At 44.0% G+C, this 27889-nt stretch overlaps 1 protein-coding gene across 1 annotated transcript; it reads right to left on the bottom strand.

Moving 5' to 3' along the window:
- Positions 1 to 285: 285 nt before the first annotated feature.
- Positions 286 to 27648, bottom strand: hip1rb (huntingtin interacting protein 1 related b). The gene is made up of 32 exons (XM_079370051.1): positions 27167 to 27648; positions 14355 to 14418; positions 13849 to 13991; positions 13383 to 13439; positions 13086 to 13166; positions 12351 to 12427; positions 12100 to 12161; positions 11435 to 11575; positions 11276 to 11333; positions 10899 to 10974; positions 10155 to 10316; positions 10013 to 10068; positions 9823 to 9895; positions 8577 to 8760; positions 8405 to 8493; positions 8187 to 8303; positions 7601 to 7702; positions 7185 to 7379; positions 6372 to 6519; positions 6160 to 6246; positions 5705 to 5812; positions 5450 to 5586; positions 4275 to 4385; positions 4113 to 4171; positions 3946 to 3976; positions 3774 to 3836; positions 3569 to 3669; positions 2924 to 3029; positions 2674 to 2797; positions 2528 to 2589; positions 2223 to 2453; positions 286 to 1386 (listed from the first exon to the last, which is right to left on the bottom strand). The coding sequence occupies exons 1-32, from the start codon at positions 27257 to 27259 to the stop codon at positions 1378 to 1380; spliced, it is 3207 nt and encodes a 1068-aa protein (XP_079226177.1). The 5' UTR covers positions 27260 to 27648; the 3' UTR covers positions 286 to 1377.
- Between the last annotated feature and the right edge of the window lie 241 nt (positions 27649 to 27889).

Below are 27889 nucleotides of genomic sequence, written 5' to 3'. Positions count from 1 at the left end.
CAAAACATTTTACATTAAATTAGAATTAATTTGAATCTAAATAAAAGTCTTGGTTGAATTCAAAAGTTAAGATTTAACTTCACCAGTACTTATGTTCATGTATAAATTAAAACAAACAAAAACACCTCAATGCACAAAAAAAATAGTTTGAAACTAAAATAGCAGTCTATAACATCTTCAACATTTGGAACTACATTTAAAAAAAAAAAATTACCATACAACATAAATGTCTTCTAATTTTGTTAAAATCCTTAATGAAGTATCAAGTACAGCTTGAACACCACGAGACTTTAAATCAAACATTTATTGTTTATTTTTGTTGGACATTTACACTTCTTACAAGGAGAAACCACCATTATCTTTACTAAAATATATTAAGAGATCTGAGTGTATAAAGACATTTTTAAACAGAGGAAAGATAGAACATAAAAAGATGCATTTTTAAGACCCTGTATGAAAAGCTCCCAGAGGCAAAGAGGACTTTAAACACCATCATATTATTCAGCACACTAACCCTGACGTCACCGGATTTAGCCTAAAAGAAGCCTTGATAATTACAGACGCCTACACCCATTAATTATGTACAAGCGTCGGTTCTTCATGCTTCAACAAAATGATGCTTGTGATGTGTGTGATGGTCACACGCCTAGACAAACTAAGCGTCTTTACAGGTTTCATTCAAAGCTGTGAGTTCAGTACTTTGCAAGGCCTCGGAGACAATCTTGTAGTGTTGAAAAAGAAATATGAGCGGGTCGTAGTTCGTCATGAAGGCAAAGCAAGAGGTATGTTAAAACTTTTGCAACAACATGTACGCACATTATGTGATTGCCTAGTTTCCTATCATAATAATAATAATATATAAAACATGAATAGAACACCTTTTACATTATGAAAAATGTTATGTGCTCTGCGCTGAATACCCCAAAGCAGTGTGCAAAGATGTTGTACAAAGCTCGATGAAAAATCTAGCGACAAGATTTGCTCTCATTTGTGATTATTAGACTTTTAAAATAAATCAGCACATTTAAATTTTACATTTTAATAAAGAAGAAAAACAAAAATAATTTCACACATCCTCAAAGTAAAAACGTTAACCTTTCCTCTCTTTGTTCTTGATCCCACATACTTACATTTAAAAAAAAAAAAGACTCTGTTGTGATGGCATACAGCGTAACTTTAAAAAAAAAAAAAAAGGAGGGGTAAAGACATTGTTTTCCCCTACAGGCATCCATCAGGCTTCTTGGCAGAATAAAAAGGAACAAAGAGAAAGGAAGATGCAGCCTTTAACTTAAGGAACAATCATTCACAGAAAGGCGTTTTGTCCTCCGTCGAGTCACACATTCGAGAGTGGAGCTTTTTTCCCTCTTCTGCTCGGCATCACTTCAACTGCAACACGAAGAAGAGAGGACGTACTTTGATTATTCACACACGGCATAAAGACACATTCAAGACACGTTTCCGACTGCCCACCCTAAACCGTCTGCACATCAGATCTTGGTGATGTGTTCGAGAGGTGTTTGCAGAAGTGGTTCTCAACGGGTGGGTCGGGACCCTAAAGTGGGTCACAGAGCTGTTGTCAGAGAGTCTGTGAAGGGCTTTTTAAACATGTTTGTTTCTTTTCTCTGTTTTGTCCCTTTTTGTGCCGTCTGAGGTCCAAACTATTTTTCATTAGATAATAACAGGTTAAAAAATGTCGATAAAGTCGGGTTTGGATTTTCCATGAGGGAGTTTGGTGGAGGGGTCCCGAGGCTGGATGCTCTTGATGCTTAAGTTATGATATGGTACGGTAAGAGAAACTTTATTGTCCCCCTAAGAGAAGAAGATTTTGACTCCTCTCCCTGATAGCAATTAAATGAGGTTTCATTTTGTTGGATTAATACTGAACTTTGATTAGACTTGTCACATTTTGTTTGTTTGGCACGTGTGGAGTGCTGCTCGTGTCGTGGTTAGTGTGTCCTATGCACAGTGCGGAGGCTGCAGCCCCTCGAAGCAGGTTCAAAGACGACCTCTCATGCATCTCTCTCTCTCTCTCTCTCTCTCTCTCTCTCTCTCTCTCTCTCTCTCTCTCTCTCTCTCTCTCTCTCTCTCTCTCTCTACAGGAGGGTTTTTCCCCCCTTTACAGGAGGGTTTTTCCCCCCTTTACCGTGTACCTGGACTTCTTCCTCATATGAAACATGTAGATTCTAATAAACAACATGTGGTCTGCTCGTTACTGCTCTCACCGGGGTTTTGGGTAGTATGTTGGGTTTCTGAGCCAGCGCAGGTTTTCTCATGACAGCAGGCTTGCTGGGTTTTGGAGACATGGTGACAGGATGGCCCAGCAAGGACGTGTCCCCGTTCCCCTCAGGAAGCTCCTCCAGAGGAACTCCGGCCAACTCGTAGTGCTTCTTCCTGAGCTCGCCCAGACGCAGACGCTCGTTCTCCAAACTGCTTTCTAACTCCAGCAGCTTCACCTGAGGAGCAGGAAGATTTACTGTCAACACACTCTGTATAAAACCTCACACACAGGCCAAGGATGAAGTCTCACCTGTGACTCCATTTCTTCTCTGCGTAGTTTGATGAGAGACATCCCGGAGAAGTCCATGGTGTCTGCACGGGAAAAGCATTACTGGACCAAATTCGCCAGCCACAGCCCCGTAAATAATTTAAGTAGGCATAATAATCTGCACTCACCTTTTTCCTCCAGGTGTTCCTGACCCGTCCTCGTCGAGGCCACCACATTAGCCGCCATTTCATTCACATGGCGAGAAGCCTGCTGGAGCGACGTCAGCTTCTTGCTGTTCCGGTCGGCCTTCACCTGAGAGCAGAGGAGAGACACGAAAAGACACCACGCTAAAACAGAGCGATCCAGAAGACCAACATGAGGGTTCATTAAAAGTCAGAGGACGCTGATTTAATTTCTTCCTGGATATGACGACGATACCTTTGACGCAGCGACCAGCTGGGCCGTGCTGGCAGCGATCTCGTGGGAGCAAACGATCAGCTCTTCGTACTTGCCGGTGTGCAGCACCACCTTATCAGCAGACTCCCTTTGGGGACGGAGGAGGTGAAGACAAAAAAAAAAAAAAATCACATCAATCCACTCAGGGCCGAAAAAACAGACGAACACTTTCTGGATGAAAAGGAATCACTCAGGAGACTTGATACTAAAACTGGAGTGACGTCTTTATCATTCTTGGCATGCGTTTGAAGAACTCTGCGTCCTTCAACAAACGATGGTGGACTGAAAGGATGTCAAAGACTTTAAGAGACAATCCAAGGACCTGAGGAACCACCGACTCGAGTCATACTTAGAATAAACACCATGTGACGAAGTTCATTTGTTGTGAGATGGCATTTTCTTTTGCAGTCAGCAGTGAAATACAGAGAGCACATGCAGCCCGCAATAAGCACACAACATATGACACCGGATCCTTAATAAATACAGCAGATAAAAAACAGGCTGCCAGGTGGAATCTGCAGCCTGATGGCAGCGACTTTAACTCCTCGGACCGAGGTTCACTTCACTCTGTATAAGTCCACTCACTGACACACTCCGATATAAACCGTAATGTCTTGTTTAACTTACACCATCTCCGTGGCTCCCCATCCCACAGCCTTGGCTGCAGAGATGAGCCCCTCGGTCCAGCGAGAGTTTCTGGCGTAGAACTCCTGCATCGATGCTGCACCCTTCATGACACAAGCATTACAAAAACCGTCAGTCCACATTGTTGTCGTTTTTAAAAAAAAAAATATATTTTTTTTTATTTCTGAATGAAGCAGAGCCGACTCACCTTTCCTCCCTCGACGATCTCCTTCTGCAGGTCCGTGGACGCTATGATCAGCATGCGGATGGCCTAACCGAACAGAAGAGATAAGAACAAAAAAAACAAAAAAAACAATGTTGATTATGATGTTATTTCAAAGTACGTGCAGTGTGGACAAGGGGAAACTAAACATGCGTACCTTCATCAGGTCTGTGCAGCTGTAGAGGATTCTATAAGAGAAACAGGAGAGAGTTAAGAGTCACTCAGGTGAAGGTAAAAGCAGTTAAATCATTTTGAAGAGACAGATAAAACTTTTGATCCCGACTTCAACGAGAAGGAAAGATGAAATAAAATGATTGAACAAACCTTTCATTGACCTCCAGTTTGATTCCCGACGTGTCTTTTCTGGCCTGATTCATCATTTCCTGAACACAAACAGACATTTATGAGGAACAGTAGCTGAGCCGTTCATTCCTGCAGGTACATGTGCTTTACAGTCCTCGTGCGAGGTCGTGTCACCGCGCTCACATCAATCCTGCGGACCGCCTCTTCTATAGCCGCCGAGGTCGCAGCCATTTCTTTATCGACCAGATCGCCGAGCTCGTCCTGACGAACGTCCATGCCTTTCGGTCGCAGCTCCTGGAAATAAGAATGATAAGTGTCAGCAACACCTACAGATATCTGTGCACTTATTGATCCGACACGTCACATGACCCTCAGTGGCTGCTGGAACTGAAACAAAACGCCAACTTCAACAAATCAAACCTGTCTACCGCCGGTCTCAAGTCAATGCAAAGAAAAAGTGAAGATTTTCAACATGACAAATAAAACATTTAATGAATCTTTCCTTTTTTTTTTAGAGAGAGATTAAAAGACAGTTTGTGCATCAGTGTTCATGTTTAACACCCACTGAGCCGAGTCCAAGCCAGAGGAAGAGTCGACATTCAGCGTTGCCCGTTTTGGAAACAAACTCGTAAAGCTGCTGTGAGGAACTTGTCCTTCTTTTTTGACCCCCCCCCCCCCCTCTCCCCCTCCTCCCCCCGCCGTGGACACAAAGCGGTGCGTCTTTTCTCTGTCCTGATTTTGTCCTTTTGCATTTCAAAGTCGAGTTTTCTGACAGCAAAAAAAAAAGTGTCTGCAGTGTAAAAATGTAAAGAAGCTGCGTCTTCACAGGGCAGAACATCCGTCTGACACCGTGTGGCAAAAACTACAACATACAAATATTCAGCGTTGTCGCCGCCGCCGGTCTTGTTTGCGTTTGTAAAATCATCACAACTATTCATCTCAGTCTGTTGCATAACCAGATAAAGAGTCGTCGCAGGAGCTTTAAAAACAAACACTGAAGGTCTCAAATGTCCTTTAAACAAACAAACGCTGACAGACAGTTATGTCACTGAGCCAGGAAGGAAAGGAAGCATTTAAAATAGGAGCTCGATCTAAAGCACTGTGCAGCATCTGTCTCTTTGTTTGGAGCTAAGCCACAGTTAGGTTTATGCACAGACGAGAAGAGCAGCTCAGTTCTGGCACTAAACCACAGATCGACTATGAGGGCGGTGTTTGTAATAGTATTTTTATCTGACACAAACGTCCTGCTGTAGCTGCCAGAAAAACACACTTTTAAACAGATTCAGAAAATAAAAACACAAAGCTTCAAGTCTGTTTAATTAAAGCTGAACACTGATTTTCATAGTCGTGTCTCCCACCTGGCCCAGGTGCAGGATCTTTTGAACAACGAGGCGGATGGAGGCCGGGTCTGCCCTCTGGAGGGAGGACTTGGCCTTCAGATCTTTGAAGAACTGCAGACTTTCAGTGGCACAGCCTCTGCAGTTCTCCGTCAGTCCTGCAGGGGGTCACAGAGCAGTCAAAAAATAAAACCTCACACGTGGACAAATGTCCTTGGAGATAAAAACACAAATGACAGGTGAAATGCCGAGAGCGTAATCTGAGGTATCTCTTACGGTCTGCTTGGTCAGTGGGCGCCATGTGTGCAGTGGCGCTGCCGTTGATGATTGTATCCGCAGCCAAGTGGGAGAACTGGGTCAGAGCCCTGAGCAGCCCTCCAGCATCTGGTTACCAGAGCAAACACATACAGAGAGAGAGCATGATGCCACATTATAATAATTACAACAGAGCAGACTGATAACATCTGAGAGAGGATTAATACTGAGAGTAAACACGTGCAGGAAGTGGGTTTTTTTTCCATTTTGTATCATGACGAGGCTGCTTTTTATGTGTGTTATTTGCTTTTCTCTTTTTTTTTCCTTGTATCGTTTTCGTCTCTTGATTTTGAATCCTTCATCACATCTGCATCAGTTTTACCTTTGTTTGAACCTTTAAATAAACTAGAAGGACACAAAAGCAGCTTTTTTTTTAAACAGTGAGCAGGATGAAGTCGAAGTCAGAGCAAACTTACCCCTCGTGTTACTCAGATAATCTGCATGACCCTTTTTCACTTTGTCTATGGAGCCCAGTGTGGCCTCCGCCCGACTTATGAGGTAATCTGCGTTATGAGGACAAACAGAGGATAAAAAAAAAAAAAAAAAAAGTAAGCTTTGTTTAAGTCTGCAGAATGAAAAAAAATGAAGAGTCTTTCTCTGCTGTGCGGCGGTTCAGCGGCGGTCGGACCTGGAGAGCTGGTGCAGCGGACGTGGAGAGGATCATCCAGCTTAGCTGCAGCATCCTGGATGATGTTTTCAGCCTCGGCGATGGTTCCCTGCAGCAGAGCGAACTGCTCCTCCAGGAGCTTCTGCTTTAGCTGCTCCTCCTGACTCGACTACATGTACGCAGAAAAACAACAACAACACTGAAAACATCTGCCTCGGAAAGTCTCACCAAACACATCTTTACAATTTCAGTTTGACGGTACAACAAATACACAAATTGTGTCGGACTTAAAGCTTCATCACTTTTCCAATTCAGGTGAAATGAAGAAACGAGAGAGCAGGAAATACTTTCACCGTACTCGTCTAATTCCTTATAAACAAATCGACACGTTTCAACTACGGAGGTTTTCCTTTATAAACACAGTTTACGTAGGCCGAGCTGAGCGCTTCACAGCTCTTCAGTTCATGTCCGGATGAATCAGTCAAGATTGCACTGCTGGCTGCTTCTCCTGCAGAGCACACAGAGCGTCCTGCAGCCATGTCGTGTGAGATAATGTACATGTATAAAATAATCTGTCACAGTGGAATCAGATGGAAGATTTGTCAAAGCACGTTTTCCAAAATGAGAGCAGATGAATGAATGAATGCATCATCTCGTGTTGCCTTGAAACTATCAGAGCACTGCAGTCCAGCTAAGTGCACAGTCACCCCTTGTGATGATTGTATTTCTCTATCTTGAGGAGGCAGACTACACATTCTGCTGAATGTAAATGAATGCACGCAGCAGAACAGAGCCGCTCATACTGCTGAGCTGGGCTCCACCGTCCCGACTGACCTTCTCCTGCAGTTTTCCCTGCAGCTCGCCAACCTCCCTGCTGCTCCTCTCCCGCTCCTGCAGGAGTGACGACTGCTGCACCTGCGCGGCCTGCCGCAGAGAGGACAGCTCAGCCTCCTTCTCGCTCACGGAGCGCATCAGACGCTCCTTCTCCGCCTGCAGAGACGTCAGCGAGCTGTTCACTTGCTCCGAAGTCTGGCAGAGAGACAAACAGAGAGAGAGAGAGAGAGAGAGAGAGAGAGAGAGAGAGACGAGGGAAGCCAGAAGAGGCAGATGGCATTAAGTGTCAAAGAAAACGTCCATCCGGAAATGTGTGACGCGCCTGAAGCCTCCACAGAGAGGAAGGCTGGAGGTGCGTCAGCTGATCTTGAATGTTGCAGACGCGTCGTTGTGAAGCAGCCGCGCACAGCGCTCACCTTCTCGCTGCTCTGCAGAGTCGCTCGGATGCGCATCACCTCTGCCATCTTCTCATCCAACTCTCTCCTCAGCTTTTCCATCTCAAACTTCTGCTCCTCCAACTGCAACACACACACACACACACGCACACACGCACACCATTTTAAACAAAACTCTTTGGATGCTTTTTACAGTACAAAACACCAGGGACGAAAACGAGGGGTGCAAGAGCTTTTTTTTTTTTTTTTTTTTTTTATCCCCGTTGCCATTGACAACCTACGATTATTCACTTTTTATTTCATCTTGATTATTCATTGTTATTTATTTAACCGGTACCCATTTCCACTTGGTTTCCTCTAAATGATGTTTTCAGCCTGTGAAGCTCTGTGTGCTTTGAATACGTCAGTGTTTAACATGAGCTGCGTCTGTTTTCACATTTCTGACGTCTTTTGTTTGTCTGTCGTGTTTTCGATGCCTGCTGCAGAAGTTAAAAAAAAAAAAAGTGCTACAGCTGCCGCTTAGATCGGGCATGAATAAAACCAGCAGCTTATTAAAGAACCTGGACGTTTTTAACTTTGAGTTAAAGGGAAAAGTTCGTTCACAAACCTTCATGTCCGCGTCCTGTTTTATTCGATCGACCTCAAACGACAGCTGCTGTTTGGTCCTCTCCACCTCATCCTGGGTCTGCTGGGTGGCTGACAGCATCTTCACAGTGTCTGCACTCTGTCCACACATGAACACGCTTATTGTTACAGCGCACAGCCGGGGCGATGACATCTAATTAAAACCACACATCTGTGCTCTGGTCTGCGGCGTGTCTGTACCTTCCTCAGGAGCTCAGCGTGGCTCGCCACCAGCTCCGTGTGCTTCTCCTTCAGCTTATTGTAGCGCTGCTCGGTGGCCTGCGCTCTGTCTGCACGCCAAACACAAATAAAGATTGTACAGCGTTCGACCCACATTTTGTCATCATAAATGTAAGACGGAGGTGTGCCTCACTTTCTGCCTCCATGAACGTGAACTGCGCACTCTCGTGCTCTGCGTTCCGGCGACGTGTGGCCTCCAGCTCCATGCGCAGTTGCTCGTTTTCCACGAGCGCACGTTGTTTCTGTGCACGCTGTTCTTCAAGCTCCGCCTCCAGGCTGTTGATTTGGGATTTCAGCTGTGTGATGTAGCGCTGAGCCTTTAACAGGGGAGAGACAGATCAGCATTAAGGAAAAAATCTACTGCAGTCAGTGCCAACTCAGTTAACAAGAGTCCCCTGACTCCCTTTAACACCGACTTTTGGAACATTTAACGACTTTACAATCTGGTGCTGCCCCAGTATTTGTTCTGCTAAGCCCGGTCTCAAAGGTCACATATTCTCCTCCTCTTCAGCTTAAATAAGTCTCAGAACTCCCCAAAACACATGTGTGAAGTGTGTTGTTGTAAATCCACTCTGATCCTGTATTTGATCATGTCTATAAACCCCTCTATTTCAGCCCTGCTCAGAACAGGCTGTTTCTGTGTCTGTAGCTTTAAATATGTAAATGAGCTGTGTCTGACCACGCCCCCTCTCTGGAAGGGCTCAGGCTTTCTCCCTATTGATAAACACTGTTGTTTACAGTGAGAAGGCAGACTCAGAGGGCAGAACAAACCCCTAGCTGTGGGAGTGTCACCCACCTGGGGGAGGGGCTACTGCCCTTTGTGATGTCATGAAGGGAAAATCTCTTGTGTCTTGTGCTCGACCTGTTTGAGCTCACATTTTCTGAAAAGTGGAGCAGGCAGAAGACGGAGAAGATGGACGTTTCTCATCATTGGGGAGTTTAAAGACATTAGTGTTTAAAAAACAGGGTGATATGTGTGACCTTTAATATGTTCAGTTACTTTTTCCTCTTTCATAAATATTTTTTTCCTCAAACAAACCTCTTATGATGTTGTACCCAATTTATCTATTATGTTTTTCTTGATGTCTCTTTTCAGGAAAGAAAAGATGACAGACAGCGACAGACAGCAAAAAAAAAAAAAAAAAAGAAAAAAAAAGACCTCATGACTCAAAGCAAGAGCCGGAAAAAAAGGTTTGGAGTTTGTGACATCAGTACTCCCAACTATCCGCCCTCGTCTCCTTCAGAGGTTACTCGCCACATTCCACACGTCAGGAGCAGCGTTTACATCCGCCCAACACATGACCCAGATTCCTAAGCACATAGATAGTCGGGCCACACAAACAAAGTCCGACACGCAGCACCACCACGTAATAAAGTACCTCTGCTTTGACTCTCTCCAACTCGGCTCTCAACAACTCCATGTCCCTCTTCAGACTCTCAATCTGGAGATCCCTGCAGACAACACACACACACACACACACACACACACACACACAGTCACGATGTGCTCAGACAGGCAGCGCTGAACAGCAACAACTACAAGTAACAGTGAAGGAAGGCATCACTCACCTGTCATCGAAGCCTCCGTTTGGAGGACCAAACGCCTGATCAAATATGTCCAGCTGCTGTGAAGAAAAACAAATCACATACAAGATGATTAAAATGAGTCCTTTAGTTTGATGCTTCAGGCCTCTGTGACTGAATGTCCTACCTGTGGTTGCGACTGGACGCTTGGTGTGTCGCTGACCATGATGAGCGGCTCGGGGTCGTCATCGTCGTCTTCTTGTTGCTCCGGTTCGTCCTCGTCGGGAATCACCACCACCGGCTTCACGTGTTTCGCCAACGAGGCCGCATGCAGGAAGTTGGGAGGGGACTATGAGAGCGAGCGAGCGAGAGGGAGAGAGAGAGAGACTTGTAAGTACGAGGCTGTGACTCAGCACTGGAGTTGTCCCCATGTTCCCCGCTCCCAAGTGGTCTGGTTCTGTTCAGCACTGTTGGGTCAGAAAACTCTGATCCCGTTTGAGTTTTCGGTAGATTTGAGGACACAAGCGTTTTCAATTCTTTGTTCTCGGCATGTGGACACAAGAATTTCTAAGCGCTGATATTCGCAAAAAAAAAACGAAAAAAAAAACAGCCTTAATATGACTCTCTTGCAATCCATGGGATATTTATATATGTCTTGAATTCCCCCTGGGGACAAATAAAGTTTTTTGAATTGAATTGAATTTAAACATGGCGCCTTTTGTGTCATGGACTGCAGAGCATCCAGCTCCACCGTTCAGTGCTGGTTCGGCACGCACTTGGGACGCCAACAGAAGGATCGTTAAAAAGGCAGGACGGTACAGATCGGTTATTTTGGTATCATTTGAACCTCTTGACGGTGAAATTCCCAATAAACGGGTACCGTACTGAACAAGACCAGGAGGTGGAAACGGGTCTTCTTCTGTGCTCTTACATCAGGCAGCTTTGGGATCTGGATCAGCCTCTTGAAGTAAAACATGTCTCTGGCTTTGTTGAAGAAGGTCTTAAGGCTGCGGGACAAAAAGGACAACATGTTTCACATGACAGCCAACGTCTCCGGGATTTTGTACTCGGACTTTTAAAGGAAAATGGAAAAAGCTATCACATAATGTTTGATGCAGTGAGACAGACCGACGCGTCACAAAGGCAGGAGGGAAGGAAAAACAATGATTGGAAGATTTGCATGTGTTTAAAGTGCTGTGGTGACTGGGCGAGGCTGGATTGTGTTTGCACACTTCCTTTAACAATAAAATGATCCCGTCTGCTCTCCTGTGCTGATTTAGTTATGGCCTAAAGGTGTGCGTGTCGTACCTGTGGAACTGGTCATGGAAGCGATCACGATGTCCTTGTAAAGTGTCGGCAGGTAGACCTGACATCACAGACATGACACAGAGTTAACATGCATCCAAAGTGCTAGCACAGCGCTGGCAGGCTCGACCTGCACTCAGACGAGCAGGAGGCGTTTCTTACAGGCGTGAAGCTTGAACAGCAGCTTGACGGTGAAGTGGTAGAGGTGACTGCAGTCCTGGATGACCTGGATGAGCGGAGACAGCCGGCACTGGCCTGACGTGAGGGTGGAGATGGCGATGGACGTGTTGAGCTGTCGGATCACTGTGGGGGGGGGGGGGGGGGGGGGGGAGGTTGTGATTCAGATTTCTCCAAGGAGCTTTCTCAAGAACACATTTAAGGGGAAACTTTGAAGATTTTTGAGGAATCTGTGCAAATGACACTAAAAGAATATTTCTGCATACTGAGAGAAAAAACTAGTTGGACCACAAGTTTACTCCTCTTCGAGTTCAGCTGCAAAATGGTGTTGAAACATGATCCTTGGCCTTGAGCCTGCAGGCCTGTGTCGTCTCATTTAAACTGAAGGAAATCAACTATGTGGTCTGATTACAGACATTTCCTACTGGGAGAGGAAACTAAACAAAGTGATGAAACATTAAGTCACGTGGTTGAAACTTCCTTGTAGCGGGCTTGTGAATTTAAAAAGGCCTCCTCTCTTTTGTACATGAATAGATAATGTCAGCAGGCAGCGGGCCCTCTGCTGTCGCTCAGGTTTCTCTTCCTTGTAAAAGAGACGGCTGAGGTAAAAAAAAAAAAAAAAAGGTGGGAGGAGGAGTTTTTGTTTTCACCTGTCTCTGCCAGCCTCAGCTCTGCGTCCAAGTAATCGAACACCTCCACTGTGAGCTGGAACCTGCGGGAGAGAAGGCGATACCTTCGGTTAGATAGAAAAGAGGCCCCACTGTGAGACACAAAAGACCATGTGACCTTGTGAAATTAAAAACCGACGGGCAGCTGATGTGCTTGAGGCTGACGATTGAGATCGAGATTTATGGCTGCAGTTACCTTGAAAGAATTTTTATTTATTTTTTTAGACACTCACACATTATTAATATCGGTTCCTGCAGTGCGCTCCAGGACTTCATCCGTGACCTCCAGGTTTGGTGGGATTTCTGAGTGCTGCAGAGAGACACATTTGAGGTTTCAGGGCTTCGTCCCATTCACATTTCACTCATTTCATTTCATCCATGACGTGTTTTTAAAAAAGGAACCCTGCATACCGAGACACACTGACCTTACTTATTTGCAAACGAGGCAGGAAAGCTAACACCTCTCTCCTCTCCTGACCTCTACTCAGGCTCTCACACTCGTGAAAAGCTTCTGATACTTTGAGGAGGAGCCGAATGTGTGAACGCAAACATCCGCATTTCTCTCCACTCAGACTTTATCGGGAGTTTGTCCTGGCAGCCATTCCTGCTAGTTTTTTTTCCCCCCGCAGAAAGTCCGGCTGAGCTGATGTGAGAACGCAGCAGGAAATAATCAGGAGAAGTCCCGTCGAGCGCGTGACAGAGGGTGGTGACATTTATATCCGCTGCACGAGCTTACTGTAGACCGCCTGCACTCCTCCACCACTGATCTCTCCACTAACACTGCACTTGTGTTCAAATATGAAACGGGGAGAAGGATCCAAGAGAAGAAGAACGCTGTGGTCTTGCAATGTAAACATTTGTATACGACATGACGTGTATTATTAATCCAGTAAGGTCAGCATGCTGTAACATACGGGGCTCCTTTTAACGTTTCATCAGGTGCCAGACATTAGACGGGATGCTCTCACCTTCACATGAAACTCCATTTTGGTGCAGAGCAGCTTGGTGTAAAGACCCACCAGCTGTCCGTATTTGTCGTGGAGGTTGCTCTGCAAGGAGCAGACGGGAGAGAAAAATGACATTTAAAAACAGTTTTTAAATACTAATAGTTAAAGCATCATTTGTGCCGTTCCTGAAGAGGAAACGGGACATCCAAGTTAACAACAACAACAACAACAACGCTCCATTTTTATGCTTTTTAAGTCAAACATTTAAAATAAAGCAGCGGCAAATTAAATTAAAAAAAAAAAAATGCGATGACTCACCCATAGTTGTCCAATTTCGACTAGAGAGCCGTGATGTCTCATGCAGTCTTGGAGGACCTGCGGAGGCGGACAGCTTCAATAAATAACTCGAGTGACAACGTACAATCAGTGCAGATTCACCAGGGAAACAAACGGCTACACTAAAAAAAAAAAAAGGGGGGGGGGGGGGTTCCTTTAGGACATGTCCTTTCTGTGCAAGTAGAACTGAAGCCATGTTCAATGAATGATGAGACGTAATGTTACATTCTGTTGCAGCACTAGGTGTCTGATTTTGCAGGGAGGTCACAAAAATGGAGGACTTGCAGACATTGATACTTCCTGGAGGGACTGATTTATTTCATGTCATTTTTCCCAGCTTCAGCTTGAACGACGGTCACTGTTTGCCGTCTACTCTTTGACAACCCTAAACTTCAACAAATATCACCCTGGCAACAGAGACGGTGAACACGGGCAGTGGTGGTCTTACGTTGCGGTGGCCGTCCCGCAGGACTTTGTGCAGTACGTGGCAGAACTTCCAGCTGAGGATGGAGCTGCTGGCGAGAGGGAAGCCCAGAGCGTAGGACCAGAACGTGTAGGCTCCCTTCTCCCTGTGGGTGCCGAGGATGATTCCTGATGTTCTGTTAAGGAAGCACACACTAACAAAGAGCTGATGGAAGGAAACGATTGCGTGGCTTTCCAGGAAGTTTTTATCTCTCGTATCAACTTACTTTTTCCAGCTCTTAATCATCACCCTGTTTCATGTAAATCTGCCTTTGTCTCCCTTGCTTTGTCACTTGACACAATACACCAAATATAAAAAATAAAAAGTGCTCTAACTTGCTGTCATGTGATCATTTCTCTGTGTGAAAAACAGAAACAAAAGGAGGCCTAAAATATAAAATGAGCTTACAGGTTGTCATGCAAAAGCATGAACCGATGACAAGCATCAGAAGAGCTCCATCAATCATCAGCAGTTTTTTAAAAAAAGGATACGTCGTGCATGTTTCTCCTTCACAGGCGCCTCAGAGGAGTTGATGGCTTTGCTGATGCTGCTCAGCTGAAAGAAAAAAACAAAAAACAACGTCTTAGTGTCTCCTCACCCATCCAGGCGTAAACTTGTAAGGTTTAAAACAGACGTTAAAACAAAGAGCAGGAACCAACGAGACGATAACAGGCTGCACAGTAACGACTGTAATGAATTAGAGAAACAAAGACTCAGGCACTGTTCACACTTCATTCTTCACGTCAGTTCAAATCATTTGGTTTTTTTTAAATATTCTTTTTATTTAGAAATGTTGACAGAGATGAGAGTACAATAAGCATGTACCGTCCCTGACATTTCCATTTTTTATTTTATTTTTACACACACACACACACACACACACACACACACACACACACACACACACACACACACACTTAACCGCCCACCCTCATGCCTACCTAAAAAAAAAAAAAAAAGTTCAAATCATCTGTGTGGAAAGATAAAGCTCAGGTCACAAGGTGGTGAATCCAAAGTTAGCATGTTTTGAAAAGTCGAACAGAGATAGCGAATGTCACCTGAGGCACAAGACACACAGCGATCCGCTCTGTAACCGGCTCGGCAGGTAGAACGAGTGTGGCTGAAAAGGAGCGACACACACACACACAGTCTGGAGTCTGGATCTCTATCCTCGTTTTAATAAAGCTCAGGTACACGTCACCGTGTGACACCAGCCTGCCTATGTCACACTTATTTCATTTCTCCTACATCGAAGAAAAACACCAAAGCAAACCAAAACTCACGGAAGGAGAATGTATCACTGAACGTTCAGAAAACAAAGAGAAACTTAAAATATGTGACCACGGTTGAAAAGTGGAGGCGTAAAGAAGGTACAGGTCAGCTCGCAGACTTTAAATCCTTCTCCAAAAGAAGAAGGAGCCACTGCGCATTGTGTTCCTTTTCCTGTTTGTCGAGTCCACACTGTGATTGGGCGTTTGGTTTTGCTGCCCCCAAAGAAGGGGACGTTCTCCTGAATGACTCGAAACTGGAAGACCTCCTCTGGCTCGATCCAGTCGATGTCACGCTTGAGCACCAGCATTAAACCAAAACACTCTTTGGCGACACCTCCGATATTCTGAAGCCTCCAGCGACCTCTCTCCACTGGCTTTTGACTTAAATAGTTATCCATTTGTTGGAAGCTTTTTGGAAAATGGTTGTCCATACTTTAAGTAAAATCACAGGTATTCAGGTACCCTGCTTAGCAAAACTTTGTATCTTAGGGATATATCCAAATAACTTTCCTTCTAACTCCCAAGTGTAAAACTCGGATCAACTCTGGCCTCCTGCAGGTCAGGAGGATGGTCGCTCTGTCTTGGAGAGAGACTGAAGTATCTTCTGCACAGTCCTGGATTAGAGACATGGCATTGTGTGTTACATTAGAAAAGCTAACCCAGGGGTGTCCAAAGTGTGGCCCGGGGGCCATTTGTGGCCCTTGAGTAGATTTTTTGTGGCCCTTGACTTCAAATCGAAGAATCAGAAGATTTTGGCCCCAGGCCTCATCAGATGGCATATTTCGTTCTTTTTCATGTTAGCGAGGGAGACCTATAAAAGCCTGACTATTCTTTCCAAAAAATTAGAACACAACAGTTTCCCACTGCAATTAGTTATTGTGTATTTACATAATTTTTTGAAGAGGTCAAAATACAAAAAGTTCCTTCCAATATTTAAAAAAAACAAACAAAAAAACCCAATGGCCCGTGAGCGATTGTAACGTGACAATTTTGGCCCGCAAGAAAAAAAGTTTGGACACCACTGAGCTAACCTATGTAAATAGGGGCAAAGCACAAGAATTTGAAGGTGTGGACACCCTTAAATGGACTTTCTAAGGCAACTATAGATTCTATTTAGATGCATGGCTGTTGGGTGTGATGACTTTTTTTTTTTTTTTTTAAATTGTTTGTATTATTTATTTATTGTATTTATTTAGTTTTCTGTCATTTACTCTTTTGTGTGTATACGCAGAAAGACTAGCTTGCACTCCATTGAACAATCTGTATGGTGCGTGTTGATGTGTTTTATATGTTGTTCCTGAAAATCAATAAAAATATTGTTAAAAAAAAAAAAAAAGTTATCCATTTGAAAACACCATCATTAAGAACCACTTCCAAACTTCATTTGATCTGCAGAGTCCCTTTGCACCTTTAAGACACAGCTCTTTGAAGCATACCTGCGACCTTAATGACGATGATGCTTTTGTTTGATGAAGACTTTTAAGATGCTTTATAAACTGGTTAGAGCTCTTACGATTGTTAAAGGCAAAAAAAAGCCCCAAACACACTTTCAAAAATGGTTATTCTACATCTTATATTTCTATAATCCCTGAAGGTTGTTGATCTTTATCATCATCCCTGATCCTGACTTCTCATTCAGATTTGTTCTAAGGCTTTAAATCTCCTGCTCTGATCTTCACCCTCAGCAGAGCAAAGTGATGTTGCCTTTGAGATCTGAATCGGCGACTCGCTGAAAACATAACAATTACATAACGATCAAAGCTGAAGGCAGACGGAGCAATTACCCCGTTTAGTGTGCCCCGCCTTGAGTCTCAAAAGGGTGCTGGGTTGTGTTTTGTTGGAAGGAAGTCAGCTAAAAATAAATCGAGTTTGTTTTCATAAAAACTTTAGACAGGTGCTGTTAAGGAAATCTGAGAAAATCCCCGTGATGCTCAGCGTTGATTATTGTAAAGAAATATGTTGGTATTTCTCCTTTAACACATCTATCTGACCTGAATGTGTCTGTATGATGTCAACAAACCAGCTACAGCAGCAGCATTACGTAAGAGATTAATCCAGCGTACAGTCTAAGCGCTACAGCAGCCACATCTTCAACCTCAGCTGCTGTTTCTGAACACTAAATCTCTGTGTGTGTGTGTGTGTGTGTGTGTGTCTCTCTCTCTCTCTCTCTCTCTCTCTCTCTCTCTCTCTCTCTCTCTCTCTCTCTCTCTCTCTCTCTCTCTCTCTCTCTCTCTCTCTCTCTCTCTCTCTCTCTCTCTCGAACATTTGAAAACAACCACGCCCCTGAAACGTTCCTCTTTCACACAAACACGTCCCTTACAGCCGGAGATATTCACACTCTCAGGAGAGGAGACATGGACTATCAAAGATGCTGCAGAAGTCATAAAAATCTCCAAGATGGCAGACGGAGAAACAGATTCTGACCCCCCTACTGTATGATGACTGTTTTTGCATTCATGCTGGTGAGCATCTAGATCTATACTCACCCGGGGGGGGGGGGGGGGTAATTCACACAGGCCGTAGGTGTTCAGGAGTTTTTGTGCATGTGTGAAAGTCGCTTTAATTTGAAGAAGAGGCTGCACACAGCAGTGAAGAGGAGACCCTTGTTCTTTGATATCAAAACAAAGGCAATCTGAAATCTGTCACGGTACAACTTCAGAGTATTCAAAGAAGCTGGACGGACAACAGGAAATAGTTTTGTGAGAACTTTTTTTTTTTTTTACTGATACACGTAATAAAATCTAAAAAAAACTATCGATGAAGTCATGCAGACAGGCTGATAAAGGGCTCTAAGCTCAAGCTGGAGGTAGGAATTCTTGGTTTCAATTGAAATTCAGTTTCACAGCCAACTGAGTCACTGAAAGTAGCCAATAAAAATAATCAGTAAACAAACAGTCACAGCAGCAATCAGACAATCACACGCCAGGAACAGACGACAAGGTCGATTAATGATAAAGCCAGAGAAAGTAGAACAGCAGTAATACAAGGCCAGAAACGTATCTCATGTGTGTGTGTTTATTGTAGAGATAGGACAGTGTAGTCACAGAGAGAGAGTGATAAAGAGAGTGAGAGAGAGAGAGAGAGAGAGAGAGAGAGAGAGAGAGAGAGAGAGAGAGAGAGAGAGGAGAGAGAGAGAGAGAGAGAGAGAGAGAGAGAGAGAGAGAGAGAGAGAGAGAGAGAGAGAGAGAGAGAGAGAGAGAGAGAGAGAGAGAGAGAGAGAGAGAGAGAGAGAGAGAGAGAGAGAGAGAGAGAGAGAGAGAGAGAGAGAGAGAGAGAGAGGCCACAGGTCTGATTAGAACCCAGGCCGTCGGCTTGGAGAACAATAGCCTCAGTACAACAACTAACAGTTGTCGCTAACCACGACTAAATATTATTACGATTTCAATGTATGCATTTGTAGGCACAACATAAGACGCCATAAAACACCTCACAGGAGAAATCTAAGACTGCTCATCTTTAGAACCATCAGAACATCGTGACCTCTCTTCGTCTGGTCGAGGAGGAGAATGACGCCTGCAAGCGTCCTGATTATCTTTGTATTGTGTGTTCATCAGGCCCACGTCACATCTTTGAAATGTAATCACATATCAGAGGCCCCTAAATGCACAACAGAAACCTCGTTCACACACACACACGAACATAACCACTGAAACATACACGAGCACAGAAGGGCTTCTGTGGCGTTCAAAGCGAGAGAGGGCTCCGCCTGCTCCTGACGCACATGCACTGCTCGTTCCTCGTTTACTCAGGGCGAGTGCAGTTGGGCGAGCGTGCAGGCCCCGTGTGACAATGAGGGGTTTGTTCTGAGGAGGAAGGCCGACAGCTGGGGGAGAAGATTGGGTTGGATGGGGGCCGCGGTCTGGCACACAGAGGCTGGCACTGAGGCCTCAACAGATGGCCGCTGAGCAAGGGAAGGCTGCGGGGAGACGCTCTGGGTACATGCAGGACGCCCGTCAAGTCAGAGCGCAGGGAGAGAGAGAGAGCGAGCGAGAGAGCGAGGAGGACAGAGAGGAGGAAGACGAAGAGTGAAGGTGACCATATACTGCAGACAGTTAATAAAGCACAGACACAACATATCCCCCCCAAGGGTTGAAAATATCATGACAGAGCAATTTATCATTGTCCCGACACGTATGACGCCATTACCAAATCAATGGTGCCAATGATCAATCATTTCATTGAGAAAATAAAATGCTTGTGTCATCACTACTTCATGAATTTAAAACGGCTCTTCCTCACTTAAACTGTCTGATCCAGGTCGACACGCCGTCCCGCTCTCGACGCTCTGATACAACTTCACAACACGAAGACGCCAACTCCACTTTTCTGCTCTGTTCCTCCCTGGTGGGGGAACAGACTCAAATCTGCAGAGTCCCTTTTGCACCTTTAAGAAAAAGCTAAAGACCCAGCTCTTTAAAGGATATCTACGTCCTTAATGAGGATGATGATGATGATGGTTTTGTTTGATAAAGAACTTTAAGATGGTTTCTATCCTGGTTAGAGCTCCTAAGAACTTCCATCAATGTTGTGCTTTGTCTCTGATCACTTCCTGTCACTTCCTTATATGATTGTCTTGCTATATATGAATTATCGAAGCATGGCTGTTTCCTCATATTATTGTTATCCATGCATTTACTGTCCCATCTTGAGTTACCGTGTAAATCCCACTCCTAATGTTTGCACAGGGGTCAAATGGGATTTTTTGGCAACACTACAAAAAAAGCCAGCGGGGGCACCGGAGCCCTGGTGGTTGGTTTGCACGCCCCGTTGGGCAGCTGTGTCTTTGAGCAAGACGCCTAACCTCAAAATGCTCCTGCTGTCATGTCAGCACCGTGTGGTTGTTTATGATTGGGATTACGTTAGTTAAGACTGATGAACAATCGAGATAGCGGCCTCTGCCTTCACTGTGTGAACGTTCAGGTGTGACCTACAGCGTAAAAACTTCGATACGTCAGAAGAGTCGAAGAGCCCCGCCCAAGCCCCATTATCCAACGTACAGATGTCCAAGCGGGCATCCTGGGTTCAAATCTGACCTTTGACCTTTCTTGCATCTCTCTCTCTCTCTCTCTCTCTCTCTCTCTCTCTCTCTCTCTCTCTCTCTCTCTCTCCCTCTCTCCCTCTCTCCCTCTCTCCCTCTCTCCCTCTCTCCCCCTCTCTCCCTCTCTCTCCCTCCCTCCCTGACAAAAAGGTACAATAAGCCCAAAAAGAACAAAAAACACCACATTCGGCCCCGGCTCAAAACAACCTCAAACCACGACAACCCCAAAAATATAACACACTGTAGATAGTTCGAATAGTTCAAAAAAACAGTTGCTGTTAGTTAAACTTCAGAATGCATGCAGTCATTTATGTTTATTCTATGTGTCACTCCTCGCAGAGAGAAACTTCTGACTTCTCTTCTCCTTCAGGCTCGAATCATCCCAACGCCTTCGTCAAGTGGCGCCCCGACACCACACATGCTACAGGTATCTGACTGGTACGCAGGCAGCTGTATTCTGTCACACGCACGTTTTAACCAACCCTGTGAGAAGCCTGTGAGAGAAAGTATGAAAGGGAAAACGTATACTGTATGTTTGTCACATTCATTCATAAGAAAGCTATAAATGCCAAAGATTTTAAGATGACCCAAAATGCTAATTTTATTATTTTACGTTTCAGCCCTCAGTAAAAGGTTGTTTTATACGGTGCTTCGTCAGATTGGTCAATCCTCTAAATGTCACTACTCAACCTGTTCGATGTTACTTCCATTATTTTACTTTGACTGTCGCTGATCAAATTCTTTAAACCTCTGCGTTCACACAACACAAAGTGTCACATCTAGCTACACACAGGTCAAACAAACACTCTGATACCGTCTCCTTCGTGCCGTGTGCCAAAAAGTAAATCCAAAAGTTTGTACTAACAGAGATTGAGAATTTCCTCCGAAGCTTTTCAGACATGCTGACACCGTCGACCGTGTGGCAGCCGGACAAGTCAATGCTGCATCTGGTTCAAGCGTCGGTAAATCCCCGAGCAGCAGAGAGGAGAAGTGAGAGGGAGGGGAAAGCCTGGACTAATCCCTCAGGCCCGCCATAAGGTCTACTGCCAGCGAGCATTACTGTATCCACACACTGACTCCACAGTCTGCATCCAGACCTCCCAACGCCTCCGCGTACCTCGTCACCTCCGCCTTTCACCGCGTGCTTTTAAACCCCGGTGTGACTGAAGCTGAGGTGGAAGCTCCAACGCTACACCTGAGCTGCTTCACGTCGGACATAATGCACCAAGACAAGAGCACTTATTGCAGCTCCTTATCAGCTTAATTCAACAGACTGCTGCAGGGGATCTGGCCGACAAGGACGCAAACAGACTTAACCGCCGCGGCTCACAAACACATAAGGTGAAGCAGCTACATATAGCACAAAGAAGAAAGCCAACAATTCCATCAATTAAGGGAAGTATGTAAAATTAAAAAAAAAAAAAAGAGTCAAAGTTCCTACAGTGTAGGTCTGTCGAGTGACTCAAGACTTTTACAAGTATTTCATTCAACCTTCACAACTATTTCATCTTTATTTACAAAATCAAATGTTTGCACTCAGATGTTTTAAAACATGGACGTAGTCTCAGTGTTGGTTTCTGAGGAGGCATTTCAAAGCCCTACGACTGCAGAAACACTTTCTCCACCTTTTTTTTTATTTTTTATTAATCTAGATAAAAGGATAACGAGCATCAAGACATCTGATAAACAACTACAACACCAATCTGTCAGCCAACTCTGTCATGCCCCTTAACATGCAACTTTAAACATAAGATGACATGGTGAACCAATAAAATATTAGCTATTTATACCAAAACCATATTTTTGTTCCAGGCTGTAGTAAACATGTCCTTTCTGGTGTAAAAAAAAAACTAAATGAAAAAAAAAAAAAAATCACTTTAATACTGGACCAGATCGAGATTCTTCAAGTAGAGCATCAAGGAACCACAGTTTGTTTTTGTTTTTTTTGCACTTCCACATCGGCTTCTCTTTGAACACCACAGGTTGTCCCTCGGTTATTTTCTTACTTTATTAAATTCTATTTGTGGCGCTCTCGCCTCTCTTGTATCCGCTCCAACATCCCAAGCAATTTATAGAAAACTGTTGAGCATCCATATAAAACTGTTTCACAATCAGGAAGGACACAACACACATGAGATGTAATATTTATAGCAGAGACATTCCTCGTCTGTTTTGCAGGTGAACGATCCTGAGATGATGCTAGCTGACTTAATGCTAAAGATGCTACCAAAGTGTATGACACGCACAAGCTAAATCAACAAACACACTTAAATATGACATATTTATTTGAACACTTGGCTTAGCTAAGACGACCTGTTGAACGGCGGACAAATAAGTCAACAGCTACAACATTAATACACCTACTGACATGCTAAATGAGATGTTTGCAAAGCTTGTTCATGTTCCTGGGATTCATTTCTCCATGACAAAAAATGCTAAATGGAATAAACCATAAATTCAATCACTGAGCTCAGTAAAGTGTCCGTCAGTATTATTAACCACGTTCACACGCCGACCATGAAGCAGCAGGAGCGAGAGGTTAAGAGTGGTTTCACATCCGGGACCGGGATCAGAGTATGATGGACCCCCTCAATGTCCGGTTTATTCGATCAGTCAGTGTGAACCGAACCAGACTCAAACAAGGAAGTCGTCACGATATGATGTAATTCTGTCACGTTAAAAAAAACTGTTGCATCTGCGCGTCATCCTCTGAGCTGCACGGTTACATGTGGATGCAGAAAGCGGGTCGCTTCAGAAACTACAAACACACCCACAGCTAGTAGGATGGACTCATGAGTGGTTGCCATGGTTACTTCTTCTTCTGTATATGGCGGATTTGCAAACCAATTATGTGCATGCCGCCACGTGCTGAATCAGACTGTGAATATACGCAAATGTACTCTGGTACAGAACAACATTTCTAATGCGAGCAACTGGCTCAGATACGATATGAAACAAATCGCACCTGATGTGAAAACGCTCCAAAAGTGACACATCATGTCACTGCAGGAGTTGGGGATCGAACCCCAAACCTTCAGGTAGAGAGACGATAAACTCAAAACAAAAAACAAAGTTTGAGCTGTCAAGGTTCAGATTGAACATAGATCAGGGTAAACGACCGCTAGCTTCACATATTCTGGTCTTTTCTTCTTCTAAAGTGGTGCATCACTTTGGATGTCTGATTTCATTCTGATATTTAAGGGGAATACTCAACAGAAGATTAACAGTCACCAGTCACCAGATTGCTTGTTGGCCCAATTAAAGGGGCCGTCAGTTAGCTTGTGATCCACATGATGTTCATAATTAGGAGCCAGGGCACAAAAATGCACACTGGAGCGTGATTATGCTGCGATAGCATCTTTGATGGGCGTTTATTTTCAGTGAAAATACGAGGACATCATGAGAACATGTTGTGTAAATAATGCACGGGAATTACACGTGGACTTTAAGTTAAAGTGTGACTCTAAAACAAATGTAATCCATGAAGGTGTGGTGCTGTTGGAGGCAGAAAGATGTGTAAAACTTTTTTTTAATAAAGTGTTAAAACAACAGTCTCTTTATTAGCCGGTTAAACGATCACAGGCAGAGTGCTTTTAATTCACCGTCCACTCCCACACTCAGTAGCTTTCTGTGTTTACCCTCCAGTGCTCCCATCCCCCCTCCATCTCTCATGGGCGCTCTCTCAGGCAACATGAGCGAGGGAGAGCAAACACTACACACACACACACACACACACACACACACACACACACGACGCTGTGTGGAACGCTTCACCTTGGTATCGAGGTCGATGTAAAGAGCAGCGAGCACAGGAGAGGGGGGGAGAGAGAGAGAGAGAGAGAGAGAGAAGTTCAGTCAGCCTGCTGAATGAATCAGCAGTTTTGCCAAACTACCAGAAATAACAAACCGCAGTCCAGTAAAAAAAATAAATAAATTGCAGTTTATAATAATTAATGGAAGATTTCCTTTTTCAACAAGACGCATGTTAGCTGTTTTAATCAGCAGGTTTAACTCCTCCATACTTATTGCAGTGAGATCCTGCAGGAGGTCTCCACATCTACTAGAATACTCTCAAAATATGCATACTTTACTTCAGTAAAAATACAGACACTACTGTATCAAAAGAACTGCCCTGCAATCTTTTCAACATGAGCACTCGCAACTTTATCTCAATAAAAAGTGAGATGATTTAAGAGATAGAAATTGTTTTAAAAAAAAAAAAAAACATACATTTTTAAAGGCTTGTTGGGGGGGTTTATTTAAAGACAGGACAGAGGAAAGAGTCAGAAAACGGGGAATAACATGTAGGATTCAAACCCGGGCTGTCCACTTTCAAGGACTTTAGCTTCTGTACTTGGGGCCACGCACTGACCCTGTAGGCTATCGTCGCCCACCAGCATCTAGATCTATTGGATGGGTGTTTGGTTTTAATGGTCGTGTTTTCACATCACATTAATTCTGTCAAATTAAACTCAAACTACCTATCTAGATGTGGAAAAAAAGGACATTATTTTCGATTCAAGAGAGAGACTAGTCGAGTCGTGACTGTCTACAATGAGCGAGAAGTCTCGCTGGCTGTGTTGATGTCAGGCTCGTGTTTACGCTGAGAAAAGAAGAACATACTCACTGCTTATTTGAATGTCATATAAGTGTTCTTCACGATCATACTGTGTCAGTTTACATGCAATGTGGAGCTACAAGCTAACTAAAGTGTGCTAACATTAGCATGCTAACGCAACAACAACACGCAGGCAGCTAAGAACGAGTTTCTCAACGCTAGCGCTTTAAAAGGTGCTTAACCATTCGATCGCTCCTTGATGCGAGGGCGACTGGAGAGGTCGTCGGAGGCGTGTCGCTGGAGGAAAGCGGAGGCTTCAGAATAGCGGAGGTGTCGCCAAACAGCAGTTTGTTTTGGTTTCATGCTGGAGCTCATTTACTGGATCAAAAAGTCACACATTCTTCCTTTAAACAGATACACCTTTTTTTTTTTTTCAATTTCGCAACTTGAACTTGACGTCACGGCCAATAATAAATAAATAACTACATATTATTGACAGATTGGAAATAAGATCACACCCCACAGATTAACACTATAGTCATATGCTGACCAGGAGGCCGAACAATAAAGCTTCTGCTCTACTGTTTGACAGTAGCCAATCAGATGCCAGGATTCGTCCTTACACTGCACACTTGATTTGAATGTTTCCCAGTGAGAACATCCAGCTGAGCAAACTGCACCAATCAGTCATATTAACAAGAACAACCACCCAGAGCAGCTGATCCAACTAGTTGACACACAAAATGCCCTGTGAAACATTCGTCACACAGCATGGGAACTATTGAGGCAACAATGATTAGCCATTTACTGTTCTAGTTTTAAAAACAGGACAGAGACTCAGGGTTTGAACACCACAGATCCACTTCTTTTCACTCGCTTCAAAAACAAATACGAAAGTAAGTGATGCGAAAGCTCGGCCGTTCTTAGATAACAAAATAATGAAAGTGTGTGTGTGAACTCCAAGGCAGCTGTTTAACAGTTTGTTTAGTTACTCAACCTCGTCTGAGTTTCAGGTTTCCAAGTCAAAGTGGGGTGTGTCGTGTGTGTGTGTGTGTGTGTGTGTGTGTGTGTGTGTGTGTGTGAGAAAGTGTGCTTCATTTGAAACTGAAGCTCCGAGACAGGCTGATCGTCTTCAACAGATTCAAGCCTTCCCTCAACAATCCAGTCAATCTTAAAGCCTGTATCTCCTCTATTATTGGAGGTCAAAGCGCATAATTTACTTGAATGACTGCAGTGAGGAAAAATGCCAAAAAACAAAACAAAAAAAAGCACAGCACAGCACCTCCTCCATGATCCTCATTCCTTTTGTTCACATATTTAAAGGCTGACTGAATGACATTTGATAGTACACCAAAAGGGTAACAATCACAAAATGAAAGCTCTTTATCCAACAAAAAGAGGTTTAAGAAAAAGGTGGTCAAACAGGAAGGACTTGATCAGCATGACACACATGGACACACTCCAGTGAGGAATGAATGGGGTGAATATACAGGATTGACGGTGTTACACTTTAAATAGCTCGATCTCTTGGAATCAAACATTTTAGCAACATTTGGTCTCTATGATTAACCATTTTCTCCTCATTTTAAGCTTTTTAAAATCACACATTAAGGCTCCTGAGGGGAGTTTTTTTTTTTTTTTTTTGACCTCATTACGACTCCAATTAATACTGTTCCCTCCTTATGGCCTACAAAAACAAACACCACCATCAGCCAGGGTGATTATTATCAATCTATGTTGAAAACGCCAGCCACGAGGCAAGTGTCAGACAATGCCATAAGAAAACAGCCTTTTTAAATATATATATTTCATGTCAATGATTTTTATTGAGTGTCATATATGACTGATAACGTCACTAGAAAACAAACTACAAACACATGACAAAAACAGCAAACAGACCCAAAAAAAAGGCAACCTCGTTGTCCACCTGGGGCGCCATAATTCATAAAAAGCACCAAAAAAAAAAGTTCATCAGAGGAGCTTTAAACAATTTTCCCACCAGGTGTTTCGCTTTAACTGGCGACCCTGCTAAATGGTGACTTTCCGCCGAATTCGACTTTGGTTGCCATAGTTACTATAACACCGAAAAGCGCGATCATCTATGCCTACCTGTTTATTTTTGTCATCGAAGACAAACCACATGAGTAGCCAAGCTATATTTTGACATTACAATGCTAAAACTAAGCAAATAGCCTCACACAAAGACTTTTTTTTGTTTGAAACGGGGGAGTCTTGAAGTTCGACGACCACAGCAGAAAGTCACCAGTTAACAGGGTCACTCGTTACAGCGAAACACCGGTTCAATTAGTCAGGTGGATATTTGGCCTATGCGGTAGGTAGGCTCCGTTTACAAACGCAGACATATCTACAGACACCACAGCAGGCCTGACTAAACTCTTCATCCCACAGTGATAATTAAATGTGTCATAAAATTACCTGCTGTTTGTCAAAATGCTCCCTCTCGGCTCCCAGGTTGGCCTCAGTTCGTCTGCTTTTCACCCGACCGGGCACATGTTTCATACTGTTCATCCTCGGGGTTTGTTTTTTCTCACAACGACGGATTCAGTAAAAAGGAAAAATAAAAATCGTCCACAGAATATCAGCTTTTTATCTCCAGCACAGGTTACATGTGTGAAGCATCTCTCGACTGCGGCTGCATGAACGCTGGAGCTGCAGCTTCTGCAGAAGGAGGAAGAACGAATGAATGCAAAGCGAGCGTGAGTTTGCGCTGCGTTACGTTCACGGATCCTCCCCCAAGGTGGAGGCAACCATCATCATCATCATCGTCATCATCTATGATCATCATCATCATCATCGTCCGCGTGTCTCCTGTTTACACCGACCTCCTCCCACACGGATGTAAGTTTTTTTCCATCCACCTTCAACATGTCAAGTGATTCAAATCGGTTTTCTCATTATCACACCGCACTATGATGACATGGTCGCTCTTCAATTTGGCTGTTAAACAGTGACGTCACTTCAATGAAATCAAAACCCCATGAGGATTATTTCTCTCTCTCTCTTTTTTTCTTCTTCTCATAATCCGCAGGTTGCATCTACTTTTACAATAACAACAGAGGCAATGATGCCAAAGGCTGAAGCAGGAAATGAAGCAGAGATTAAAATCAGAAGATGAGCTCACATTTGGGTTGGACTGCT

This window comes from Symphodus melops (genome assembly GCF_947650265.1).
Source record: "Symphodus melops genome assembly, chromosome: 1".
In the NCBI taxonomy this organism is placed as follows: Eukaryota; Metazoa; Chordata; class Actinopteri; order Labriformes; family Labridae; genus Symphodus; species Symphodus melops.
Note: the sequence above shows the minus strand (reverse complement) of the source record. Positions and strands in the feature narration are given on the sequence as shown.